Source organism: Culex pipiens, unplaced genomic scaffold (assembly GCF_016801865.2).
Source record: "Culex pipiens pallens isolate TS unplaced genomic scaffold, TS_CPP_V2 Cpp_Un0004, whole genome shotgun sequence".
Classification (NCBI taxonomy): Eukaryota; Metazoa; Arthropoda; class Insecta; order Diptera; family Culicidae; genus Culex; species Culex pipiens.
The window spans coordinates 629,366-646,924 of record NW_026292821.1 but is presented as its reverse complement, the minus strand read 5'-3'; the positions used below and the strand labels follow the sequence as shown (position 1 = coordinate 646,924).

The 17,559-nt window shown below is 41.6% G+C and overlaps 2 protein-coding genes, 1 long non-coding RNA gene and 1 pseudogene across 3 annotated transcripts; 2 read left to right on the top strand and 2 right to left on the bottom strand.

Annotated features, from left to right (window-relative positions):
• Positions 1–3,246: 3,246 nt before the first annotated feature.
• Positions 3,247–3,947, bottom strand: LOC120431026 (uncharacterized). Its single transcript, XR_005607790.2, has 2 exons — positions 3,755–3,947; positions 3,247–3,690 (listed from the first exon to the last, which is right to left on the bottom strand). It is a non-coding gene; the product is annotated as an uncharacterized LOC120431026 (long non-coding RNA).
• A 2,281-nt stretch (positions 3,948–6,228) lies between these two features.
• Positions 6,229–8,523, top strand: LOC120431025 (uncharacterized). The gene is made up of 3 exons (XM_039596180.2): positions 6,229–6,966; positions 7,030–7,582; positions 7,648–8,523. The coding sequence occupies exon 3, from the start codon at positions 7,712–7,714 to the stop codon at positions 8,507–8,509; it is 798 nt and encodes a 265-aa protein (XP_039452114.1). The 5' UTR covers positions 6,229–6,966; positions 7,030–7,582; positions 7,648–7,711; the 3' UTR covers positions 8,510–8,523.
• A 1,325-nt stretch (positions 8,524–9,848) lies between these two features.
• On the bottom strand, positions 9,849–11,425 carry LOC120431022 (ras GTPase-activating protein 1-like; annotated as a pseudogene).
• Positions 11,426–13,010: 1,585 nt separating this feature from the next.
• LOC120431023 (60S ribosomal protein L13a) lies at positions 13,011–17,297 on the top strand. Its single transcript, XM_039596178.2, has 2 exons — positions 13,011–13,168; positions 13,250–17,297. The coding sequence occupies exons 1-2, from the start codon at positions 13,148–13,150 to the stop codon at positions 13,649–13,651; spliced, it is 423 nt and encodes a 140-aa protein (XP_039452112.1). The 5' UTR covers positions 13,011–13,147; the 3' UTR covers positions 13,652–17,297.
• The last annotated feature ends 262 nt before the right edge of the window (positions 17,298–17,559 follow it).

Sequence of the window (17,559 nt, the reverse complement as noted above, 5' to 3'; positions counted from 1 at the left end):
CACACAGGCTTCGATCTTTTGCACATCTCAACGATGGCCGAACTTCTTATCGATCCACGCAGGCATCGATCTCTTGCACATCTCAACGATGGCCGAACCTCATATCGATCTACGCAGGCATCGATCTCTTGCTCATCTCAACGATGGCCGAACCTCATATCAATCCACGCAGGCATCGATCTCGTGCACATCTCCACGATGGCCGAACCTCATATCGATCCTCGCAGGCATCGATCTCTTGCACATCTCAACGATGGCCGAACTTCATATCGATCTACGCAGGCATCGATCTCTTGCACATCTCAACGATGGCCGAACCTCATATCGATCCTCGCAGGCATCGATCTCTTGCACATCTCAACGATGGCCGAACCTCTTATCGATCCTCGCAGGCATCGCTTACTTGCAATCCCTAAAACTGTCGAACCTCTCGTCGATCCACACTGCACATTGCGTATCTCAGCAACGGCTGAAACCCCTTTTTTAGATCATATCTGTTTATCTGTGCTATATTACACACTGCAAACACAAGATCTTCTCATCTCAAAAGAAATCTTAGCTCGATCTCAGGTTTTGCTCACCATCAGTTTTGTTCCGTTTACGTACATTCAAAATTCAAAATGATAACTTTCGCTTCAGTTCAAATTGTATGCACACAATTGTATCAACACGTATGTCTTACCACCTTTTTAAAAACCCTGTTCTTGTTGTTAGCAACCAACTTACACTTCCAGCTGATTTTTTTTAAATAACGTTGCTAACATCCCAACTCCCAAACTTCCAAAACAAAACAGCTAAGCAGAATTTAAATCAACATAAACTTAGCAACTTTTCGAAGCAATTCACTTTGTTCTAACTCTCACCTTTTTTATTACCTTTGGTCTATGTTTACTGTTTTTCAATAAAACTCTAACAAACGCCATTACTATTAATCATACACAGAAACCAAAACAAAAACAATTTTTTTGTCACAATCTCACAATTTCACATTTTTCTCTAACATGTCAGCACTCCCCCTACAAATATGGGATGCTGCACAGCATCCGCGGTTGAACCAAAAATACACAAACACACACACTGTGGAAAACAAACAAACAAAAACACTTTTTATTTTGTCGGCCGCGATTTTTTTTATCCTCGTCGCCAATTGTAGAGTCCTAATTATTCTCTGTGTCTCGCTCCGTGCGCACAACTATTGTTTTGTGATGGCCTTCCACCCGTCCGCCCGCTAGCCATCGATTCATCGCGTCTGGCCGTACGACTCACAATTCCCTCCGCTCAGGCCGGTGGCTTACTAACAATAATCCACCACGCGCTCTTCTGTCATAATCCGCAATAATGCATGGGTTGCATACAAGGTGTGATGCAAGCGCGATATACGCATGCAAGTTTGACTTGTGTCGCATAGGACCCTACACCATCTTTATTGCCTTAACATCTGGATAAATGCTTAAATTACATTCCCCCTACCCCAGTCAAATCAATCCGAATTCTGAAACGGAATCTAATTAGAATCGTATACAAATTCCGTTTCAAACGCAACAACCGGTTCGAACACGGAACCGGTTGTTGCGTTTGAAACGGAATTTGTATACGATTCTAATTAGATTCCGTTTCAGAATTCGGATTGATTTGACTGGGACTGACCACAGATCATAGATTATTAATTATCTAGATGTCTCACATCGGGATTTTTCCTCGGATTTTTCCATACATCCAGTTGGCGACACCCCTTTAGCGCTCCGAGCGCCACCACAGTCAAGTTACAGGTACTAAATTGTTAAACAAAATCGAAGTACTCTTTGTGTTTGCCCGTTCAATGTTTACTTTCTGTTTTGTCAAGTGTCACAAACGTTGATTCAAAGGGCGCTTTTATTTCGTATTTAAATTTTTTTCTGGGATTAATTCCGAAACAAGAGGAAGATGCTCGGCCTCCAGCGTAAGCTAGTAACGCAAGCGGCAACGGCAGCTGCAGAGGCGATTCCGAGCCGCAGATCAAAACAAAGAAACCAAAGGAGGAGGATGTGACCCAACTTCAAGCCAAGGTCAAACAGTGCCCACTAGGTGGCGAAATAGAAGCAGGTTCGCGCCGCTCCCAGGTGGTACGTCCCGTGTGGTACACAGAAAAAAATATGTAAATTTACACAGCACGTAATTACTGTTTCTTATGTAAACTCACTCAATGTAATGTTGAAATATGATGTAAAGAGTAAAAAGTCATGGAAATTACTCCAATGTAAATCTAAATCTAATGTAAATCATGAATCTAATGGAAACGTTGAGCATGGAAACTCAAATCTGATGAATTTCTACCCGTGTTCGGCTTCCTGTAAATTCCTATTTAATGTAAATCATATATCCAATGTATTTCTGCCAAACGTTGACTTCAAAACTACCCGAACTAAAAATAGTTATATTTGGTTCTCTTTCTATCGCTCTCATATTTCGCTTGCCCACTGCCTGAGGCTCGACCTGAACAAGTTGATGCTTTAGCCGCTCGTTTATAAAATGCGAAGATGGCTAAGTCGGCAGCGGGTAGCAGCAGTAACACCGAACATCCTACCCGTCGTCCGTTCGATTCCAGTCCAGCGTTATTCCACTTGGCCGTCGACGAGAAAGCGTCCCCTACCTGTGAAACAACTTTTTAAAATCCGAATTTCCTTTTGCTGCCCGCTTCAATCATTTTAAAATAGAACATAGGCCACACCCTTTTCCTACTGCAATCCAAGTCGAGCTTCTCATTCCCATTGGCCAATCAGAATTAGTTGATTTGAACTAATTTAAATTCCAAAAGTAATGTAAATTCCAAAACTAATGTAAATTTTCAAAACTAATGTAAATTTCCAATGAATCTAATGTAAATTTCCAATGAACCAAATGTAAATATACATCATTTATCATGATACCTTTTGGTACATGATAAATAATGTAAATTTACAGGAATATTTTTTTCTGTGTACCGACGGTGAACGAACTAAGTGCAATCCGAGTTATAAGGTGATTTTTGCTGGTGAAGGTTGGTATAATAACTTCGTCGTGAGCCTTATCGTGTGGTAGGCTACATTTTATCTTCTTCCAGATAAATAAGAAGTGACCACAAAACTGATCCAGCCATATGCGTGTCGGATTGAGAGGGGTCACCGCTGCCTTCTGATCACCCGTCTGACCCGAAATGGCATGGAGCAAGAACAACCTTGAGCTTTCAAAGTGGCAGCTCCCAAGTTTAGACAATAAAAATTCAAAACAGATTCAGAACCGTTTTATTGTGCATCTTTAAATCACTACTACTTGAGTATTACTACAAATTAAAATTTGCAGAAAAATCATAGCATTGTCACTAGTTCTTGACACTTTTGCCAGCAGGGCACTTGATTCGTCGTGGTATTTTTGATTGTCCGAGTATTCTCGTTCAGTATCGCAATGAAATGCAGGAGAACACGACAGATTCTGGAGGAACCACGGAGGAACCGGTATTCGGCAAGAGATTGCTGGAGTTCACACAAAAGAAGACTGCGCTGCCGAAGACATCGCTGCTCGCTTCCGGTGGATTGTCGCTGCATTTCGGAGAACAATAAAAAAAAGCGTTGTTGTGGCTGGAGAAGAATGTGTCTGCTGGATAAGGTTGTATCTGGAGGACAGGTTCTGGATTGCGGTGCAGGTTCCACTAGCAGTGGGGATTTTGAACGTAACCTGAGGGGGTGTGAAAACAAAACTTTTTCTTAAGTCATTTTTGGCTAAACATCAATCTACTCACTTGTCGGCACTTATCCACGTCGAACAGTGGGCACCGTCGGATAAACCGGTTCCATTCATGGAATTTTAGTTAGGCGGAAGCATCTGGACCGTATTTTTCTAAATGAACTCTAAAATCACCAATGATGTGCTTTTTGGTTTGACAGAAAATAAATAAAGTTTGAAAAGCAGATGTTGCTACGATGCAACCGAACCAATTGAACTGAAACTGGGGAGAAAAAACTTTTTCAATATTCCCAAAGGGAGACGCCCAACAATTTTACCTGTAAATTGCCACCAGGGGGAATTATGGCGTGGCGGTAGCGTCACCAGCCCCAACAGCGGAGTGGCGTATCTATATATAATTAGTAGCCTGTCCCATTTTGAGGTCATGTCGAGGAATTCCAGGTGCTCACTTCTTAAATGATAGATTATGATGTTAGGAACAATGTTTTCTTAGACAAGAAAAAATAATAAAATACTTTCTCGCACCCCCTAGTCGATTTACTGAAAAAATCACTTTTTTGAACAAATTTTCTAAAATCACTTGGAATCAATACAAAAACTGTTAAGATCAGCCCAGTTAACTCAATCCGAATTCTGAAACGGAATCTAATTAGAATCGTATACAAATTCCGTTTCAAACGCAACAACCGGTTCCGTGTTCGAACCGGTTGTTGCGTTTGAAACGGAATTTGTATACGATTCTAATTAGATTCCGTTTCAGGATTCGGATTGATTTGACTGGGAGGTGTGTATTATCTTCAAACGATAGGTTTTTGTCCATAGATTAAGATACACTATCAATATTGGACCAAAACTTAAGTTTTTGGATTCTTCCAGGCGAATTTATGTCAAAAAAATCGCATTTTTTCGAAACTTTTTTCAGAAATGCTCATTTAATTTAGGATAGCCTATTTTTCCCAGTAAAACCAATACATGCAGCTTGTAGGAAATTTCATGGGGAACATTTTTCCATCTGAGAAAATGCAATTTCGACTCTCCAGAGCCGAGATATTTGAGTTTTAGTGAGAAAAAAAGTGCTAATTTTCAAAATTGCTCAGAATTCAGAAGCAATGCCTACTAATTACACGATGTTGCAAGCATGTGTCGCAAACAGCCCGGGAGCATGTTGACAGCTCCCATACAAACTGAGCGTACCCCGTTTTGTGGGCCCAGTGGGCCTAAGATGGCGGCCTTCGATATTATCTAGCCAAACATTTGAAAATAATGAATAGTTTAAATAAATATAGTTTTTGCCTTGTTTTGGTTTAAAACGACAAAATAAGCATTCTGGAATCATTTTCTTTAAAAACTTGTTTAGAGATACGCCACGTTCAAATATTAGTCTAGAACAGTTGATAAGAGTGCCGCAAAAGCCGTCACGAAAAAAAGTTTTCTTTGCAAATTTTGAGTTTCGTATTTGATGGGTGGACTCCGACGAGGCCCACTTGCCATCTGTCGGTGAATACGCGCAACTCACGAAAACTGTCATCTTAGGGTCCGGTTGGTCGCAAAGGTCAGTGTATGCTTTCTTATAGTAATTTTGGCCGCTGAATCCGAATCTGAAATCAAATTTCGTGTAAACAGTGATATTTTGGAGCTACACCCTTTTGCAATGTTATTAGCGTGTTTAAATCGCTGCAATTTAAATAGCTTGCAAGTTCAGTCATACTTTTTCCTCGGTTTTCGTACCACTTTGATTGTTATTTTACTCACAGAAATCTTTATGTTTAAAGTTTGTTTACGTTCTGATTATGTTTGAACAATGTGTTTAGCAATTCGGAAATCGCATTTTTTAAATTTGGCGGGGGCTTAAGTTAATATTGTTTTCTAAAAATAGAATATCAGAGAAATTTTTTGGAAAAGTGGCTGCATTTGGATGAATTTGTTTGGAAAATTTGCATTAAAATAAGTTCTGGAAGACATTTCCGAACTTTTTTCATAAAAAATATGTGTTACATCCATCAAAAAATGCTTCAGAATTTTTAGTTTTCTCTATTCATTAATCAATCCTTAATTCTAGTAAGGGACCATTCATAAACCACGTGGACACTTTGGAAGGGGGGAGCGGGGGGGGGGGGTTCAGCGATTGTCCACGCTCCATATCAATAAGATTTGTTTCGTATGGTAATTGGGGGGAGGGGGTCTGAGATTTAAAAAAATGTGTCCACGTGGTTTATGGATCCCTTAGCCCCCGCCAAATAACAATATGCGATTTTTTCGAATTGCTTAAGATAATCAAAACGTAAAAAACATTAAAAAGCTCTGTGAGTAAAATAACAATCAAAGTGGCACGAAAACCGAGGAAAAAGTATGACTGAACTTGCAAGCTATTTAAATTGCAGCGATTTAAACACGCTAATAACATTGCAAAAGGGTGTAGCTCCAAAACACCACTGTTTACACGAAATTTGATTTCAGATTCGGATTCAGCGGCCAAAATTACTATAAGAAAGCATACCCTGACCTTTGCGACACATGCTTGCACGAGGGGGATGACACTCCCGAGATGAGCTTGCGATTCAACTGCGATGACCTACGATTAACGCGATATGCCACGATTACCAAGAATCAGCGCGATCTGGCACGATTGCATCGCGATGTGAGCGCGATGTACAAAAATCGCGCGATGTCATCCGTCCACTGCTCGAATGAGTTTGACAGCAACCAAATGACAGGTCTTGCTGAAATTCAATTCGAGCAGTGAAAAAGCAAAACAAAACAAAAATAAACACGTGGGGAAAATGGCTGTTGGTGGAAGATTTTTCTACCGGATCTGGGAATCTTAAGGCCTACTACCTCCGCCGGCCTTTCTCTGCGCCGTCGAAGACGACCATTCAACCCGGAATGACCACCGGTGAAGGGTGACAAAGCCGCCGTCGATTCGCCAGCCCAAGCGACAACAACTGCCGCTGCTCCAGTTGCCGAAGCTGAATGTTGGAACCGAGGTCGAGAGGCGCGTGTATCATCCCAATGTCGGGTACGGGAATCGTCTCGAAGCGACTCTCCAAAGCCAAGATGAAAAATTTCGCTACGGTGGAGGATTAGCACGATCGGAAAGAGACCTTCTTCGAGCGACAGGGAGCAGGCAAGTGCAAGATTCAAGGATCAGCTCATTACGAGCGTGACGAAGGAGTACGGTGGGGTTGATTAAACCGATAAGAAAGAGTCGAAGACGACGGCGGCGGTGGGATTACAAGAATTCGGGAGCGATACCAAAGACGTCTTAAGGTAGGATCACGAGCAGAAGATTGAGCGTTTTCTCAACTACCGCCTCTATTTCCCCGGAAACAGCTCCCTTTCCAAGCAGCAGGCGTCGTTCACGTCGTTTCACCGTACTCTTCGGACCGTAGATGTCGACAATTCCAGAAAACATCCGGTAGTGTCGATGGAACCAAACAGCGACGGCGGTCTAGAGTACGCTCAGCATCGGCGGATCGAGTTCGACCTTTCACGACCCAACCGAAGTACCTTTAAATTTCTTTGAGAGAACAGGAACGGTGGTTTCAGCACGTCACGATCGAGAATGTGATCAAGAAGTGGATGGCGATGGGTCCCGGTGATGTCGCTGGGCCTTCCAACAACGCGACGATCAACTCGTGCAGCATCGACAAGGCGATGGCTGTGTACACCGAGATTCGTTCCAAGCAGTACTACAAGTTTTGGACAAGGAAGATAGCACGGAAATTGAGAATTGTAGCAGTGAAACGAAGCTCCTACTGCAGGTTCCAATCTAGGCCAGCCTGAGCTGGCCAAAGTGGCTCGCTTTGGCTGCTGACACTGAATGGACTCAGTATTAATAATGCTAATCCGTCAAATCCTCTGTAGCTGGTGCTGCAGGTCATTGGTAAGTTTAGCAATCTTAGTCTTAGGCTTGGTAGTAGGTCGTTTTTTATGTAATTTTTCTTTCAGCCAAAGAAAAGTTGCATGCCCTCTTCAAGATCTACAACCGTCTGGCCCGGTGCAGAATTAGGTCATGCAGATGTTCCAGAAAAGCCAGATGACACGCGCCACGCCGACAGAACACGGCCTGTTACACTCATCCAAGCAGCTGGGCCGTTGCCGCTACCACCATCGACCTTTGTTATCTCGCCGGAGTACAATCTGTACAGTGACCAGGCTACGAACGAAACGCGAAGAACGCTCGGAAGATTGTCTTCAACGTGAATCAAATTGCAATCCATACGAACCGGTCATGTATGAGGAGATTCAGGTCGAAGGCATCTACGCGGCACCGTACGAGAACTGCTTTTACCGGGCTGTGTTGCTGAAAAAGGCCTGGCCGGATTACTTTAACTTGTTTGTTTTTATTGGGAATCTTTCGTCACGCACGGCCTTGGTGATGCTGAACAGTGCCATGGTGAAGCCGGTCAACAAGGTGCACGAAAAAACCTGGCTGTTTTACACGTTGGACAACGGAGCGGTCGAATTAATCTCGGACGACAAGCAGATTCCGTACCTTGTTATGCAGATGGACATCTCACGGGTCATCATTAAGAAGCTCGAGTTCAAGCAGCTTTGCCTTCGGCTTTCATACGATCAGCAGGCTCGCATCATGAAGGCCACCCTCACGGACGTTGAGAAGAAGGGCCAACTTGCCGAGGTCACCTTACGGAATGTTGTCTGCGACCTCAAGCAAGTCGACGTCAACTACTGGCCGCACATACCACAGGGCAAAAGCATCGTCCGGATAACGTTCGTTCTGGATGCGGTCACGTTAACCGTCTGTCCCAATGTGTACTCCAAGCTGCTGCTGACAATTCTTCCCGAGTAAAAGCAGCTTACGACACCGTCCGAGCCAAACGATGTTGTTGATGGTCGATGCGTTGATGAACTCGTGATGCCGTACCGGGCTCGAGTCTTGAAGATTGTCTCTGCAAACGCCGTCGAAGTCCTCGATCTGGACAACGGCTCCATCAAAAGTTCCCCTCGCACAAGTTACATGTTTCCACAGGGATCATCCGCAACCTGCCGGTCCTGGACCTGGATCCGACCGCCGTCGAAATCCGTAACTAACATTCTCGCTCTTCTTTTTGTTTGCACACTTTTCAGACGTCGAACTGGCTGATCTGTCGTGAATCTTCTGAGAGGTCACGTGCGACTTCCGGTCGGACCAACTGCCCACGCCTGAGTTTGTTCAGGTGCATCAGCCCGTTTCCAACATCATTCAGCACAAAGCTGGCAGCAGTTTATCGTCGTTGTGGTCGCTTGTTCAAACAACCAACAAGAGTTGTTGGAACGCACAACATGGGAAATGGCTCGGACGAGCATCTGCAGATTTTCAACATTGATGACTCGGCGGACGAAACCTTGTCGGAGTGCGTCGCCGAAATCTACCCCACGGACACCTCGAGGGGAACGACCGACAACTACGAGTTGGGCGAGTGCATTGACGAGGTAATCCACGCACTCGATGGCTGCACCGACATTCCGATTGCAACACTGCAAGAATCTTGCTTATCTAATAATTGTTCTTCAAAAATCCTCAGGAAATGGCGGCCAATCTCAGTTGCCAGAACATTGACGCGTACGCGAACCTTATCGACATGAACTCATCCTGCAAGGCGCGCTGGGCTGGCAACAAGAACCAGCTGGTGACGTCGCGGCTGGTAACCTGAACCTGGCCTACGCCAAGCAGTATGACTTCCGGCAAGCAACGGCCAATGCAACCACAGCCTGGCCAGCTAATGACGTTCGACTTACAGATGTGAGACTGATAATGAAATCGGATGAATTCGGGAAGCCGAAATAAAAAAATACTAAAAAGTGAACGATATTGCTTTGTATGCCATTCGAATAAACAAATTCGTGAATATTTCATTTATTGATTTTAATTAGTACTTATTGTTGTATTAAAACCAAACGTGTGCGCCCATTATCCACCGAGTTCACCAGGTGAATCATAATGCAGCCAGAACAATTCCCGAGTTTCCTACGTGATGACCTACCCCAACAAAATCCGGTTTCGGTTGGGTGACTAACTTCGTGAACGGGACGAGGAATTGACTACATGCGCATCCGCAGTTCGATGTAACGGGTCCGTGCGTAAATTTTTCGCCACGTTGCATGGTGGCGTGACCATCCCCACTCGAACCACCGACTTGCTTTTTGGTAGAGTGTAGCTAAACCCGCTCGCTTCTGCTTGACTGACTTCCGTATCTTGCCTCGTGTGTATGGTGCATCAGAAACGCCACTTGACTAGCTTGGTCCAGAGGTCAACCGCAAATGTGCAGGATCGTGGCCAGCTCGCGTCCTGTTTGAAAGTTTGGTTGATTTGTTTTATTTTTATCAAGCAGAGCGTAGCACTTACCGGCATCCGAGCTGGACAGCACCAGATGGGTCTGCTCAATCATGCACCCGGGCGGCGGTTTCGGATCGGTTACCGAAGACAGCTGGTCTTGGAACACAATTATGCGTTCCTTGTTCTTCAGGATGAACGGGTTGACCACCTCCATGTACGGTTCCTGCGTTGAACGAAGGAGAAACTTGAATCAGATTGCAATTGTAACGCGACATAACAAACCTTTCCACCAAACTCGAGGAGATTTGCGAGATTTTGCAAACACTTCGCGACCGTGATGAGCGTGCGATTTGATGCGGCCATTGGATGCTGATTCACTGACTAGACCAAATCGACGAGGGTTCAGGAGATCGGGGCACAGCAAGCGCAAAATGATTAACCCGCGGGTAGGCACTAACCGTTCGCTGGGCGACCACGGACTTTTGCAGACAGTTGCAGATGAAGCGAACCGTCCGGGGACACGCGTTCGGCGAAGTGAAGATAAACTGCGTCAGCTGGTCCAGGGTCATCAGCAAAAATCCCGCGTTTGAGCATGCTTCGGCGTTCTCGTCCATTTTGGTTGGGTTCAGCTCTTCTGACTGCTTTATTTCGAGTATTCTTTGGATTGTGCCGGACACGGCCGACTGCAGAAAGACGGTGCACTCGACACCCATGTAGAGATCCATCAGGATTGTTTCGTTTTCCCATGCCACTTACGGCTGGCACAAGATTCTCAGCAGTTCGGTTTCTTCTCGTAGCGGAACACTTTCAACAGCAAGGTGGGCAGAGGGATGCGATCGTTGTGATAGATTCCGAACAACGCACGAACCACGTTCAACTCCGCCTCGACCAGCAGCTGCTGCAACGGGCTGTATTCCTGCAAATACCGTCGAAATGTTAAACAGACCCCTTGACTCAAGATCTCAAGCTCAACTTATGTACGTCGCACGGCATGACCAAATCGATCCCCACTCGCCCATCGGAGTCATCCCGATCAGCGGGTTTCTTGTTCGGTTTCCTGTCCGTTCTTAAGCCCACACAGGCCCATGATCAGCTCGGCCACCTCGGAATCCTTACCACGTTTTCCTTTGCTAAGTACGGTGATGGTAACGGTAACCACATCCGGCGGAATGTCACTAAAAACGGTTCCTATTAAAACATGAACTTATTCCACCGTAAAAGCAAAACATACTCCAACACAAACTCCTCCTCCCAGACGGGATCGGGTACGGTCTTGACGCGCGTCTTTCCCACGTTGACCTGGTTCAGCGACACGACACAGTACGGATTGGACTCGAGCTTAAACGGCATCCGGTGCGCCTCTAAGATGTGCAGATTCAAATTCCGGATGAGCCTCGGACAGAACACCTTGTCCGAGCGTGAGAAAAAAGAATCAGAATTTTGGTTTGTTTACCTTTTCGGACTGCTCGAATAATTTCAACAGTGCTGCCAGTTTTATGGGAAACTGCTAGAACGAATATTATATGGCAACTCTGGCTGCATGAATGTAAATTTTCATTCGAGCACGATCTGAGCACGATGAGCACGATGAGCGCGATCTGGCGCGATTTGGCGCGATGAGCAAAAAACGACCACGATGAAGGTACGATGAACAAGAATGAAGGAATTTGACGCGATTTGGTGCGATTTTATTCAAATCGCGAAGTGTCATCCCCCTCGTGCTTGCAACATCGTGTAATTAGTAGGCCTTGCTTCTGAATTCTGAGCAATTTTGAAAATTGGCACGTTTTTTCTCACTAAAACTCAAATATCTCGGCTCTGGAGAGTCAAAATTGCATTTTCTCAGAGGGAAAACTGTTCGCCATGAAATTTCCTACAAGCTGCATCCCAGTCAAATCAATCCGAATTCTGAAACGGAATCTAATTAGAATCGTACACAAATTCCGTTTCAAACGCAACAACCGGTTCGAACACGGAACCGGTTGTTGCGTTTGAAACGGAATTTGTATACGATTCTAAATAGATTCCGTTTCAAAATTCGGATTGAGTTAACTGGGATGTATTGGTTTCACTGGGAAAAATAGGCTACCCTAAATTAAATGAGCATTTTTGAAAAAACTTTCGAAAAAATGCGATTTTTCCGACATAAATCCGCCTGGGAGAGTCCAAAAACTTAAGTTTTGGTCCAATATTGATAGTGTATCTTAATCTATGGACAAAAACCTATCGTTTGAAGATAATACACACCTGATCGAAACAGTTTTTGTATTGATTCCAAGTGATTTTAGAAAATTTGTTCAAAAAAGTGACTTTTTTTCAGTAAATCGACTAGGGGGTGCGAGAAAGTATTTTATTATTTTTTCTTATCTAAGAAAACATTGTTCCTTACATCCAGGGTTGCCAGGTTGCCAGATAAATCTGGGAATGCCAGATTTTTCAAGTGTCAACCAGAATAAAGATTTACCCTTCTCTGTGCCTGATTTTGACAGATTTTGCCAGATTTTTAACTTTATGCCCATTTTAAACACATTTTTGATTTAAATAAACTTATTTCATTGAAAATCTAATAAAAATAGAATGTGTTTTCAAAAAGAAAATGTAAATTCATCATTTTTTAGGTCATATAATCAGTTAAACCATCTTAATTCAACAAATTTTTGAATCAATTCATATCATCCATACCGTTTACTATTCAAAATTATTAAATTTTCGTCTGCCAGATTTTTCCAGATTTTTAATCGATACTTTGCCAGATTTTTAAAGTTTGGACCTGGTAACCCTGCTTACATCATAATCTATCATTTAAGAAGTGAGCACCTGGAATTCCTCGACATGACCTCAAAATGGGACAGGCTAATAATTAGTCTATGCCACAGATGGTGGTAGTTTTTTTGTGAAACCACTACTGGTTAACTATCTTGATAATTGTTGTGAGTTGAAAATTTGCATATACATTTTACACACTATTGAGTTTTGCACATTTTTGTGTTAACATAGATGAACTGAAAAATCCTCTGCAAATGTGAAAAACAAAACAGAAAAATGTGTAATGCTGATTCTCAATATACTTAGGATATAGATTGCAAGCAAATTACAAGCGAGCGGAGAAAAATAAGAAAAAGATAAAGAGGCCAACAACTCATAATTTCTTTTCTGTTGTAACCTGCGAAGATGACGGACTTGTCGAAAAAAGTGTGTGTTGCATAGTGACGAAAAAACGATGCAAAATACATCGAGTGAGCATTAATTGTATGCATTTTGTTACATTTACAGGCGATTCTGATCGACGGACGCGGACATCTTCTCGGCCGCCTAGCGTCTGTGATTGCAAAGCAGATTCTGAATGGGCGCAATGTTGTGGTTGTGAGGTGCGAGGATTTGCAGCTGTCCGGTCACTTCTTCAGGAACAAAATTAAGTTTCTTGCGTATCTGCGTAAACGATGCAATGTGAACCCGGCCCGTGGCCCGTTCCATTTCCGCGCACCAAGCCGAATGCTGTGGAAGGCGGTTCGTGGCATGGTTCCCCACAAAACAAAACGAGGCCACAACGCATTGAAACAATTGAAAGTGTACGAAGGCATTCCGCCACCGTACGACCGACAGAAGCGTCTCTGTGTGCCGATTGCAATGAGACAACTTTGTCTTCGTCCCGACAGAAAGGTAAGACATTTTTAAATGACTAATAAGCGGAAAAAAATTGGTTTGAAGTTACGATGATTGAAACGTTTTTTTATATATATAGTTTCATTTTTGTAAGCAAGGTTATGTGAAATGTTTAGCAAAAAAGGTTATCCAGTGATTTTCAACTGACATAAGTGGAGATTAGATAAAGGACATTAACAATAAAAATAGTAATTTTATTTGGCAACGTTCTCCTGTTAGTTGGACTTTTTATTATGCTTGAGGTACATAGGTATATTCCCCCTAAATTGTTTGGGAACATGTAAATAATTCATCAACAATATCTAATTACCCTTTTAAAAGTGAGTTTTTTCGGACCCGAATTAAGTGGTCCTTAACGCAAATAAATAAAAAGTGAGTTTAATTGAATTGAACGAAATGAACTTTACAGGTTTCTATGTATGTAGTTATCTCTATCGAGAAATTAAAAGTGAGAGTGTGTGCAACATGGAGTTAAACTTTCTGTGAAGTTGCTGTGAAGGTTACCATGGCACTTTGAAAAGTTTAACTCCATGTTGCACGCACACACTCTCACATTTAATTGCTCGATTGTTTCTTTAAGTATTAATTCTAGATTAAATTTTCTAAATAGTAATAGTAATAGTAATTTTATTTGGCAACGATATCATGTTAGACTTTTTATCAGGGCAAGGATGGACCTATCCCTCATGGGTTTCCTATGCAGATAGGGCCTTTTGAAAATTTAATCGAGAATTGATATTGCTGCAGTTGATTTTATTGGGAGCACTTACTTTCTTGACCTGATAAAAAGTTGTAAACTAACAGGTTATCGTTATAAATATACGCACAAATTACAATCACAAATTATGGGTCAAAAAGTTAATTACTAAAACCAGTATTACAGCACTAGTAATATGCTAACAAACAATATGTATCTTAAAAAAAATATTTTAAAATGTTCAAAGCCGCCATTACAGTATCAAAAACAAACTAGACAATACACGCACCTTTTTGGTGCTTGACAGTTTGCCTGCTCCGCCATATTGTTTGCGGAAAAGTTTGTTAACAAACAGTTTGCGAGTTTGGCAAACTAGTTTGCAGGCAAACAAACAGTTTGTTCAAAATTTCATACTGTACATTTTTGGTTGACCTTCAATAAATAAAAAAAAAACATTAAATCTCGATTAAATTTTCAAAAGGCCCTATCTGCATAGGAAACCCATGAGGGATAGGTTGTTTTGAAAATTTAATCTAGAAATATTCTAGAGCCGTGTTTTTGGTAAAAATATTAATTCAGGGTGGCCACCAGATTTCGATTTTTAATTTCCCGGTTTTCTTCCGAGATCAGAAGGAATATTCCGGAATGTTTTTAAATCAAATTACAATGTTGTTAGGCTAACGTTAGTATCATCATACTTTTTGAACTCATACATTTGAATTCCTCAAGAAAGCTTTCAAATATCATGAGTACATAGCAAGTAAGTTGAGCAGTTCTCTCAGATTTCGGTCATTCGATTTTTTTTTGTATTTTTTAATCCGGCTGAAACTTTTTTGGTGCCTTCGGTATGCCCAAAGATGCCATTTTGCATTATTAGTTTATCCATATAATTTTCAATACAAATTTGGCAGCTGTCCATACAAAAATTATGTATGAAAATTCAAAATCTATATCTTTCGAATGAATTTTTTGATCGATTTGGTGTCTTCGGCAAAGTTGTAGGTATGGATACGGACTACACTGGAAAAAATGTTACACGTTAAAAAAAGATTGGTGATTTTTTATTTAACTTTTTGTCACTAAAACTTGATTTGCAAAAAAACACAATTTTTTTTCGTTTTTTGATATGTTTTAGAGCAGCGATTCGGGCCTACTTGATTTACATGGCAGGGGGTACCAGCCTAGAAGAAGGTTGAGAATCGCTGTTTTAGAGGACATCAAATGCCAACTTTTCAGAAATTTCCAGGTTGTGCAAAAAATCTTTAACCGAGTTATGAATACTGATTTTTTCAAAAAATCGAAATATTGGTCGCAACATTTTTGCAACTTCATTTTTCGATAAAATCAAATTTGCAATCAAAAAGTACTTTAGGCGTCATCCATAAAGTATGTCACGCTCTAGGGGGGGAGGGGCAAGTGTGACATTGCATGTTATAAGTACAGGAAAAGCGTGACAAAGGGGGGAGGGGGGTAAAATTTGGCTGATTTTTGCGTGACGTACTTTATGGATGAAGCCTTAGTGAAATTTTGAAAAATTGCCCCGTTTTCAAGTTATAGCCATCTTTAGGTGACTTTTTTTTTTAAATAGTCGCAGTTTTTCAATTTTTAAAATTAGTGCACATCTTTGCCCACTTCTGAATGAAATATTTTCGAAAAGCTGAGCTGAATTCTCAATATTTTGCTTTTTTCAACTTTGTTGATTCGACCCTTAGTTGCCGAGATATTGCCATGCAATGGTTTGAAAACAGGAAAATTCACTTTTTGATTGCATTTTTTTTATATTATTGAGACTTCACACCATTGTGCATTCATCTCTTCAAAGTGGATAGCGAAAGAGGAAAGATTACAGAGTCTAGAATCACTTGTCTGGCTATATTTCAATAATTGTTACCATGCCTTTTTTCTAACGATTTCTGACTATGTTTCAAATATTTAGCAGAATATTTAGAGAGTGAATTATCAAGTTCTTCAAGTTTATCTTTGTCCTCTTCTACCAGGGATTTAGAAGTTATCTCACAACACTTTTTCTTATAATATTTTGCTTTTATGACATCTTCGTCTTCTTCATCTGTTTCTTCTGCAGCCATCTCTCTTCGTTTTGTTCTTAATTCGTCATCCGCGTCCAAATATGCCTGTAAGCGCTTCCGTGTTTTGCGAGTGTGCTTAGAAAGCACGGTCTCGAATCCATCGTTGTCTTCTTCGTCGATTTCACTTGTTTGCATTGCATATAGGTCAGGTTCACTGTTGTTGCTTTTACTGCTGCTGCTGCTTGGCTCAGGTTCAATCGGTGGTGTACTGCTTTTTTGGTTCACCTTTTTACTCGAATCTGCACATTTTTTGATCTTTGCTTTGAGTTTGCAAAGCGTTTTTTTTTTGCCTATAATCGTCACTGCTGCAGCAGCATTGTTTACAGTGATTGATTTCGGCGTTGGCTATTTCAGCAACATCCGCAGGGTCCGAACTCCATTTGGGATCCCTGGGAAAAAGTTAATCCAGCGATAAAATTTGCAAATTACGGGTGGTCGTCTTATCTTACCCCCGGAGGAAGTGGCCGTCTTGCCCTCAAATAACTTTTTTTTTTTTTTGAAACATTTTTTTTAAACTATTCCGATGTAGGGAAAACTTTCAAAAAAATTAACATGAAAAATATTTGAAGACAGGAAAACCCTGGAGAGGAGCCACACGTTGCCGTCGTTTCAGGGCTATTTGCCAAGATGGTTTCCGATGTTGATATACATCACACATTTTTTTTTATACTTATACAGGGGAAATATGCCCGTTTTAATCACTCTAAGCCGTTCGACCAATTCTCATCACTTTTGCCGTTTTCTGCTATTAAATCAACATTTTCAGATGTATCAACAATGGATAGTTGCTTGCTCACTTTTGTTTGAGCTACTTATTACTCTGGAACAGTCAAAAACACTTTTAAAAAGCTGTAATTCATGATCAAAGTGCTGATAGGCAGGGTATAGTTCCCCTACTTGTGTTGATAGAAATCACAACTTTTATACTATGTAAAATTGCAAGATATTGATTTTTTAAAATGGGTGTTAGGTTAGGATTTGGTATTGTGATAATTGAGTTTTTTTGCAAGGCACTCAAAATAGTTAGTTTTTTTTTGTAACTTTAGGTTGTTTAATAGTTCCAGACTCTTTCTATGTGTAAGCGAGTTAAGTAATGCTATCAGAATCTCTGATTTCAATTTATGTGGTCTAATAAT